The sequence below is a fragment of the Bombus pascuorum genome, chromosome 2, assembly GCF_905332965.1.
Source record: "Bombus pascuorum chromosome 2, iyBomPasc1.1, whole genome shotgun sequence".
NCBI classification, from domain to species: Eukaryota; Metazoa; Arthropoda; class Insecta; order Hymenoptera; family Apidae; genus Bombus; species Bombus pascuorum.
Window position 1 is genome coordinate 11,595,460 of NC_083489.1, and position 10,100 is coordinate 11,605,559.

A 10,100-nucleotide genomic window follows, 5' to 3' on the forward strand; every position below is an offset into this window, starting at 1 on the left:
GGAAAAGGAGGAGAGAAAAGAAAAATGGTAAGAAAGTCTAAGAATACGTAAGAATGAAAAGTAGACCACAAGGAATAAGACCGAAAAGAAAGGGAACAAAGCGATGGAACAAGATAGAGATGGAGAACAAAAGAAATTAAAAGCCCTCTGGCGTGTCCCTCTCCATTTTCCTTCTTTTCTTTTTCTTTTTTTTTTTTTTTTTACTTGTTTTTTTTTCGAATCGATAGAAAAGACCGTCATTTAAAGAGTAGATTTTCCGGTTCGAGTCGTCTGGCGTACGGGTCTACGGGGACCTGTGATCCCGAATTAAAGTCGAAATTGCAGGAATACCGAAGCTAGGTATAGAGGTAACTTGGCCATCATTTTACTTTTCTCCAAGAAACTGTGTCGAGGAGCCGGCTGATCGAAGAAAATCGGTCTCCGAGTCTCTGGGCCGAACTGAGATCTTGATCGCCACGCGAGGCCACTCTCGGCTGGCTTATTTATTTCTCTCGTAAACCCGGCGTCGTGACGCCGCCTCCGTTTTCGTTGTACACGAGCCACACAGCCGATAAAACAACTGGCTCGGCCGACATGAAAAATTAGAAGAATGTAACGGCGCATTGTAAAGTCACTTTATCGAGCAACCCGCGCTTCGTCTTTCTCCAACTTCACCTTATTTCTCTTCTCATTCCTCTCCTTCTTCTTATTATTCTTGTTCTCCTTCCTTTTCCTACCTCGTGTTTTTCGTCCTCCTTCTTTAGCTTTCTTCCAACTATATAAAGTTTCGCTCTCAGTGAAACGGCGATTAGCCTTTTCCTCCGGTTCGCGATAAAATGTTACGGTTTTTTAAGCGACAGAAAGGGTAAAGAAGGGCATTCCGGGTCGGCTGCACCCTTTAAGAGCAATAAAACCGTTTCCAGTGGAAAAAGATTCGTCCGTGTCGCGAAAAGGATCGCTTTCACTCCACTAACTCGAATTGCATTCTTCGTTATTCGATTAACCTCCTTTGTGTCGATGGGCTATTCGAATGCTCTCAGTTGCAAACAGTCGTGTATATTTGTTTGTTAGTCGATCCTAAATTTATTAAAAAGAAGAACAAACAAAGATTAAGCATTAACTGGATTTTAAAACGATTTTAAATATTCCTTTTCTTCTGTTCTATTTTACTTTTTTATATAAACATATAATTATCGAATTGAAGGCATCGTGAATTTTACATCGATCAATATGGAGAAACGATTCGATTCATTCCTTATGCGAAAAGAAATAAAGATACAGAGAGTATGGTTGGCGACCGTTCTCCATTAAAGCGAAACATTTGGCATAGTTACAGCAGCGGGAGAGGGTCAGGAATATTTAGAGGTACTAATAGGTGTTCTGACTGCCATTATCCTACTTCTTCTGGTGGTGTTCTTCATTATTCTATTTCTGAATCGACGGCAAAAACTTCAGAGTTCGCCGACCGTTCTGAAAAATCCATTTGGTTTCGCCATAAACATGAAGGTAAGAGCCAGCTCATAAATATGCCGAAACTTTTCCAGAACGATAAGATGGATTTTAATTTGTCATTAAAAGTCCCCAAACTTTGTCATCTGTAGTATATACCAGTCAACACGAGCGCGTTTCGTTCGAAAGGAGAAACAGAAAAGTAGTCCATTAACGAATATAATTGTACGCGATGTAGAGATTATATTTGGTTAATATGGCAGGCTTTTCTGTATACTTTCGATCGATACAAACAATTCGAACGTTTTACAGGGACTCCTACTAAATTTAACTCCCGGTGGAATGCTGACAGAGACTGCCAATCACGTATCGCCGGACATGCCAGAGGACGGAAGCATGCACGAGTCTTTGACAATGGAACAATTCAATTCACCCCTTGTCAGCCCACAGTATAAATCTACGTACGCGATAGTGGCCACTTCCGGTGAGTTTTATAACACGAAATCCTTTGCTTCTTGCTTTTGAGGAACGAAGATAAAATTTTCCCCCTTCGCAACGCACGTGGCCATTCAAGCTTCAATCGAGTAATTTACTTTATTACCTTTCTTCAATTTTAAAGGTACACGACGTCGTACAAAAGCCTCCCTGCAAAACTGTTGCAAGGTATACGTTACTTGTTTTATAATGGCAAGTAAATATATTTATAGAAAATGTTTTCACGTGGAAACTTTTAGATATTTTTACATAGACTGGGTAATTTATGGTTTTTCCTTATTTACAATCTCTTTTTTTTTTTTTTTAATACTACGTTAAATGGTATTCTGACCTAAATAACGTAGAACGCGTGTGACTCGTTTTAAACAAGAGAAAGAAGTAAAGAAAATGAGAGACTAAAATTAGTCCTGTTTTAATATCAAAAGTAGAATGGCAGAAAATACGTAACTTACCATCTTCATCACTGTGTTTTTTAATGAACATTTATTTGTTGCTTTCATATAGCTCCCTCGCATACATTTCTATGTTATTTCTCCTATAAAACGTTCATATGTAAGACCGTTTAAAAATTCCACTTAAAGATTATGTCAGTATAAATCGTGCCACATTTTTAGTCTTTTATACGAAGTAGTGAAATATCAGAAATAAGAAATTCCTCCGAAGGTATCTTGGTTTTTCCTGTATTCTACGAAGCAACGCGTTGAAGGTAAATAAAAATCGATTTCTTTCAAGAATCCCCGAAAGACCTGAAGGACGTGAACGTCTCGGAAGAAAGCGTTCGACTCGATACGAGACCTGAATCAGCCATAGGACCACCGAGTTGTTCCTCATCGCCGACAAACTCTCCCGCACGACATTCTCAACACTACAGGACTCTCCAAAGTTACACCAGTCCAACTGCGAAACTCAATATCGCAGCCGCGTCTAATCACCAGCGGGACGTCGATCAGATCCACTCGAAACGTTGGCACACAGCTCCTAAAGAGAAACACAAGGTTCGAACACAGCGACCATTAGCTTTAACCAGCAATCTAGAAGACGAAATTGATTAACCGGCTCTTTGGTTTCGATAAATACAGACAAAATCTAAATTGGAGAGTCGAAATTATGATACACGATGAAACAAAATATAACAGAAAATATGTATCTTTTATCCTTTGACAAAGGTATTGAACTTTTGAAGCTAATGCAAATTGAAGCTAGTTTGAGTTGATAATTACAATTGTTTTTCTATATATCTACGAAATGAATAAAACTTTTAAAATTAAGGTAGAAGATACGCTTGATACCTATGTATACATATGTAAATTCTTTTTTAAAGAGGATCCTTAATTATTCTCAGCTGGATCTAAAAAATTAAATTTCGATTAACTGAAATGAAAATAAATTTCAAATGAGAAGACCTAAAGTTCAAAAACTGAATCTTTATCTCTTCTATAATGTAACTCTATTCACCCACAATGAAATCACGTTACAGTCTCTGTTTACTTAAAACATATCTACTCTTTTCATCTCGAAACACTAATAAATTCAAGCGTTCGGTTATAAAAATATTTTTGTAACAAATTGCAACGAACGTTGACGATCTCTGTATCGTTTTTACAGATACCCGCACCTGTCGTCAGCTGGAATATCGCGCCCAGCATGAACAAACCGTACAAGTGCAAGGAGATAGAGCCCACCAATATACCGCGACAGCGCCTACGTACTACGGAGAAACTTGGCTCGAGGAATATCGGCGAGGTACGGCGATAAACGATTGGGAAATGATGCGCTTCGCTACGTGCACGTGCACGTGGAATGCAGCTCCGCTATCTCGTGAACGCGTTTCGTTTCTCTCATAACTAATACGAAAACGCAGATGATGATGAAACACGATTCTCGTTTTCCCGTGTTGCATTAACCTTTAACACTCGCTTGTTACGTTCGCGACTGTTTAATCTAAATTTGCTCGGTAACGTTAATATGAGAAAGGGGAGTTTAGTTCTTTGCACTCCGAAAATTTAAAAAATACGATTGATTATCGATTTCGATATATTTTCATGGCGGAAATCCTTACGGTGAAAATCGAGAGTTTTGTTTCGAAAGAAAAAATTTACAAGTATCTATGAATTCGTTAAATTTTTGTCCATTTTTTATCGGTTTAATTGATACACAAAATTCCATGTCGGTAAAGTACGAAGGGATTAAAAACGTAAAAATTTATAGAAAATACGTAATAGGCAAAAATATGTATATAACCCCCAAAAATACTACATAATACGGTATAATATTTAGCGAGTGAAATAAATCCCCCATTTAGAATATTTCTTTATCTCCTTATTTGTCCATATGTTTATCTTCCCTATTTATCTTCTGTATGTTTATTTCTTTATTTACACTCATAAAAAACAAATTTGCGTAAACAGCCGCAATCTGATAATAAAAATATATTCTTTTTCGTGTTGTGTCTAGTTCGAATCTAAGAATAAAGCTAAAAATATTCATTGCGAAAGTAAAGACATTTATCGCGTTTGGAAAAACCCATGAAACTGATGTAATTAGCATAAAATCTGTGTTGAGTCGATGTTAGAATTGCGTGATCGATAAACTAAATGGTATCAGTGGCGTTGTTACACGCTTTTATTACGACTCCACAATACACAGTAATACGTTCGTCTGCAAGCTACAAGGAAACTTTGCCCGCGGAACATCGAAGGGGAACGACAACGGAGCATCGGGATAATGCACTTACTGTGTACATTATGCGCGTACATGATGTACACACGGACACAGATTTCCGCATCGATATACTTCCGGGATTCATTGGTTTATGTATGCATTAACGACGATAACAGGACGAAGAAGCTGCGAAGTGTTGTCTTCCAGCCTCTTGGACGATTAATGTGCAAACTGCGTGGCGTTGCACACCATTTGCACGCAACTTGTCTCCTAACGAGAGTACAACGATATCTAGGCCAATTGCCCATTATTGTTGTGTAGTTACAAAGATTAATGACATATAAATGTAGTTAAAATTGCACAAAGCCGTAAAGACGAAGTGTCATACTTGTTTCTTTCCTATTTTATACAAGTATGATATGTTACAAGAGTTTAATCATAATATTTTCAAAATCTTCCCTTTCATCTTAATCATTGTCTACTATATCCTTTTCTCAGTCATTCTTTAGTTAATCAACTCTTTTAAGAATAAATCTCTATTGTCGTTTATTCTTCGTATTCTTTATTCTTAAAAGAATACACACCTTCATAGTCTTCAACCGAATACATCAACTAAGAGGATCATATTTTACTTCCAACTACAATTTCATCTACGCAGAATACTTCACCGTTTCTCAGCACTGCATAAGAAAAATTCGTAGAAAGGACCAAACGTTCTGTTACGAGTTTCATATCTTAGATATGAATACGCGCAACGTAATTAATTTTATTAGTCGTGATAAATTAAAGCCACGTTTATATCTTGCGTTGGAAATAATAACTTCTTAAATCATTCGTCCTGAATACACCCTCGCTTCTTTATCCTCTGAAAGAATTTACATCCACGAAATTACAAAAACTAAAATTAATTCCAGAGAACTGTCCAACGCAAATTTATACGATTACTATTCGAATTTCCAAGAACCTATTCGCCAGTGACAATTTCCTTTTTTTACGATTTTCAGGCGATAGTATGCGAAGCAGTCGGATTAGAGGACGTGGTGGCAGATGCTCCGAGATTGGTGGTGGCTCGCGTGCCTACTTGCGGCGGTGACATTCGAGCCGGTAGTACGACGGACCAAATAAGAGAAGTCCGATTTCTGTCCAGCCTGTCCGATCCGAACGTAGCTCGGATCCTGGGAGTGTGCACCGTGGAACCAGTCCCGTGGACGATCATCGAGTACACGGAACTCGGTGATCTCGCCCATTATCTTCAGTACAGTGTGCCACTTACGGGAACGCTTAGGCCAAGCTGCAATTTGAAAGCCCTTAGGTGAGATACCGCTATTCGCCGCGGTGCACCGATTCTAAAACGATACGTACGAGCATCACAGGGCACACGGATAATTCGAACATAGCCTTATACGAGCGTTACGAAATGAAATCGCGATGGTACCACCGATCACTGTAATAATTCACGGATGAATAATATATTCACTTGTCGCGCGGCCTCTCTTTTATTCGGTACAATCGCAGCCTGGTTCGTTTATAACGTACCCGATTGATCTTAATGGCACTTCCGCGTTATACAGCTTCCGATTATATACGATTACGAGATCGTACATTACTCTTGTCGTTGCTGATAATGTTCCGCCAAGTGCTTTGTTACTCGGATAATAATTAACGTAATATTTTACGTTCGTGAAAGTGAAGAGAAAAATAAGAGAAATTGCCGGGAAAATTTGAAATAGAATGAAGCTTTTCAATGGAACATTAATCCTTCAATTCCTGTAGGTAGCTATAAACTATAGCTTTTATCTATTGTACGATATATGCCAGCTGATAGTTTAAAGGTTCTAATGCACTCTGGTAGAAGGGTTAGGTAAATGTAAATTGTTATGTTTTGAACTTGTCATTATATAAATATTTAATGGTACGTACATAACTACTATCCATAACGTCGAACACCCACGTTCACTGGTTTTATTATTAAGTGAAACTCCTTGGCGTTCATTAAAACGATAAAACACAACAATAAAAATTTGTGATTTACAAAGAGAAAGAAGTATTTCGCGTATTTCGGTATAAATTTTTGAAGCCATTCATCCTATATCACGTATAGCAGAATTTTACATCACAATTCAAGCTATGAGAATTTTAGAATAAATAATGATTTATTCATTCAACCTATAGAATCGACGAGATAAACGAGCGAAACTCCGGTGAAGGAATGTTCGAAAGCGCCGTGATCTTAGAAATAGAAATTGTTTCGTTCTTGTATGAAAATAGAGTTGCTCGTACATTCCATAGATCGGACGACGAACGAACGAACATCCATTAACGTCGACAGGTTCAAAAGCAAGCATTATATTATGATTTTAGTCAAAGCTGCCTGATGTACATGGGGACACAGATAGCATCTGGCATGAGGTTCCTCGAGTCAAAGAATCTGGTGCACAAGGACCTGGCAGCCAGAAACTGTCTAGTGGGCCGCTCTTACACCGTGAAAGTGACCGACATAGCGATGTGCAGTGACCTTTACAAGAAGGATTACAGTGACATAGGCGGCAGACCGCCGGCGCCAATCAGATGGCTGCCGTGGGAAAGCATTCTGCTGGTAAGGCTAAATGATTTTCGTCAAGCGAATCTCGTTCTCTCTTTAACGAGCGCGTTCTAGATCGATCGACCAGTCCATAAATGGGAATAGTACCAATGAACTTGCGCGTTTCGATTCTAGGACAGGTACACTTGCTCGAGCAGCGTCTGGTCGTTCGCTGTCACTTTGTGGGAAGTGATGAGCCTGGCCAGAGAGAAACCTTTCCAACATCTAACCAACGATCAAGTGATACAGAACGCAGAGCATATGTACTATGGGGCTGAGTTACAGGTATTCGAGCGTTCCTCTTTTCTTTATAGCGTATATTATATTTTAAGAATGAAGATATACGTGTTAGATATACACAGATACATTTCGTAAATTCTTATTTTAAAACAGTAACGATATTTTCACTCGATAAAAAGACGGAAATATTCTTATTAAGCTTTCAAAGACCAACGTGTTAATATGCTACGTTTTATTTGTTATTATTTTCGGATGATTTACATTATTGAGTTCCGCGGTTTATGAAAGAAACGGGAAGAATAAAAGAAAGTATTTACTTTCCACTTGTACATACGAGACTAGATACTGCGCTAGGTAAACGCTGGGAAGTTTTGCGACTGCTGGTGCTTTCGAAAAACATTCAATCGTGTTCCTTCACTTCCCTCGAATGGAGAAACTTTGCTATACACGAATTAATTACACCGATCTTAATATATTGTGTACAGGAATTATATTTTTTAAGTTTTGAATATTTTTATATATCCTTCACTAATTAAATCCTACAATTTTACGAAGATGATAAACATAATTTTAAATCTTACAAACATTTTTTGTATCTCTGATACGCGTACTGGAGTTCTGTAGAGTATTTTATTTATGTCTTTTAATAACGTTGCGCTTTAAAATATTATTTCACTGATTGGTTCTACCTTATTAATTCGGTAAAAAAAGCTAGAAGATTAGACAAATAACAACTTTAACAAATCTGTATTTTCATTTCAGATATATCTTCCAAAACCCACGATGTGTCCGGAAGAAGTCTACAGAATGATGTGCTCATGCTGGCGGAGGGACGAGACCTCGAGACCGACGTTCAAAGACATTTATACGTTCCTGAAGAACGTAATCGCGGACTATCGACCTGGTGCATAAACGATCCCACTAAACTGTGATAAAAGAGAACGGACAATGAATCACCTCTTGCCGACTAAAAGCTCCCGACGTCGGGATTCGACGGAAGTGTACAATCGTTAGTTTTAGTGCATGCTGTGGAGAACGAGCCGCGCCGGATTTTGAGATTTTCTCGATCGTAGAGAGATGATCGAAGGAGAAATTTTCGCGATGCACTCCTATCTCTAAAGCGAAACAAGGCGAAGCCTTGAAAAGGGTTCTTCTGTTCTCGATCTCTATCTCTGACTATCGATCGGGCAAAACTAAAAACTTAAAAAGATATAAAAATACCAAAAAAAAAATGACGACTTCGCTAGAATCTCGGCGAATTTTTGCCCGGTCGCTCGACGAACACGTCGCCTCGATATTTTCTAGTCAGCTCGGTCCTTCAATTCCTATGAAAGTGCTATATATCGTGTACAGTATTCTGAACACTGAAGACGCGTATACCGCGATGCTAAGCACCGATAAGTCTATCCACTTGTACATACGAGACTAGATACTGACGCTAGGTAAACGCTGGGAATTTTCGCGACTGCTGGTGCCTTTGAAAAACATTCAATCGTGTTCCTTCACTTCCCTCGAATGGAGAAACTATGCTATACACGAATTAATTACACCGATCTTAATATATTGTGTACAGGAATTACATTTCTTAAGTTTTGAATATTCTTAAAAATCTTTGAAAGAAGTGGTGTCGTTTGCTTGTTTTCATTTAACCCTAGTGTAGACAGCTGAGTAAATTATACAACGATCAATCAGTAAATCTATTATTTACCTGGCGTACACAATGTGTTAATAATTTATACGAACAATAGACGCGGTAGAGCATAAATTTTCCAAGATCATGTTTACATAACGATTCTATATATATCTCTGATCCTAATCATCGCATTATATCGCGTTATAGAAATTCTACTATTTCTCGAAGCGACACGACGCGCCCACCAGCAACGCAAACCTCCCGACTTATACTTGTACATTCGAAAGCCCGTCGTACGTAGCAAAGTACTTATATCGTTCCATTGTATTCCTTTCCGTTCGAAAGAAAGACCTCACATCTTTAACGGGCGTAGATTCGAAAAAAAGAAACCCGACTAAACTCTGTTCTTCGCGAGAAACCTAAACGCATAATCATCACGCTCCTTCCTTTGATTTACCATTTAAGGGCAGAGAGGAGAGACAACGAGAGAAAACGAGGCATAAACGATCGCTGTAACGCTGCTAGAAGAATCGATCAAACGATTCTGAGCTCTTCGTCGCCTCGAATTCCGAGAACCGCGAACAGAACGTTTGAACGCCACCAATGCTACCAACCTGTTTGATGGTAACGATAATGTCAATAACACATCGTTGCAGAACGTTGACTATCACAGGAAAATTGTTGGTAAAGTGCCAAACGGAGTGAAGCGTTCAAACGTTCCCCTCTGCACGCACCTTTCTGTAATTCTTAAGATGGATTCAAGTATACGTTGAAATGATTAACAATAAAGTACTGAGTGTTCCTTTCTGACTGTGACTGCGTTTTCTTTTTACTTTATATCTTTACGTTTTCTATGTCGTTTTTTTTCTAATTGTGCTGGATAAAAATAATAATGAAAATGAATAAAATAATGTTTCGGGAAACAGCTCAACAATCTCAAGATTAAGTAATTAGTAGAAACTTACGCGTCTCGAAATCTCACGTAAAACCCAGGTTGGTAAATTAGATAAGTTCCAACATTGTTTTTTGATAAGATTCTAAGATGATCTCGGTGAACAACGC

At 38.4% G+C, this 10,100-nt stretch overlaps 1 protein-coding gene and 1 long non-coding RNA gene across 4 annotated transcripts in view; one reads left to right on the forward strand and one right to left on the reverse strand.

Annotated features, from left to right (window-relative positions):
* The window catches only part of LOC132916494 (discoidin domain-containing receptor 2-like), a 145,459-nt gene extending 135,611 nt beyond the window's left edge, over window positions 1–9,848 (forward strand). For 2 of the 3 annotated variants that reach the window (XM_060976556.1, XM_060976558.1), the window contains 8 exons: window positions 1,310–1,485; window positions 1,741–1,912; window positions 2,656–2,918; window positions 3,529–3,666; window positions 5,589–5,896; window positions 6,946–7,180; window positions 7,301–7,450; window positions 8,168–9,848. In XM_060976556.1, the coding sequence (XP_060832539.1) occupies window positions 1,310–1,485; window positions 1,741–1,912; window positions 2,656–2,918; window positions 3,529–3,666; window positions 5,589–5,896; window positions 6,946–7,180; window positions 7,301–7,450; window positions 8,168–8,317 (1,592 nt within the window). In that variant the 3' untranslated portion in view covers window positions 8,318–9,848. The remainder of the gene's footprint in view (window positions 1–1,309; window positions 1,486–1,740; window positions 1,913–2,655; window positions 2,919–3,528; window positions 3,667–5,588; window positions 5,897–6,945; window positions 7,181–7,300; window positions 7,451–8,167) is intronic. The other variant, XM_060976557.1, reaches the window with a different exon arrangement.
* LOC132916496 (uncharacterized) lies at window positions 1,516–2,661 on the reverse strand. The gene is made up of 2 exons (XR_009660107.1): window positions 2,376–2,661; window positions 1,516–2,081 (listed from the first exon to the last, which is right to left on the reverse strand). It is a non-coding gene; the product is annotated as an uncharacterized LOC132916496 (long non-coding RNA).
* Window positions 9,849–10,100: the final 252 nt, after the last annotated feature.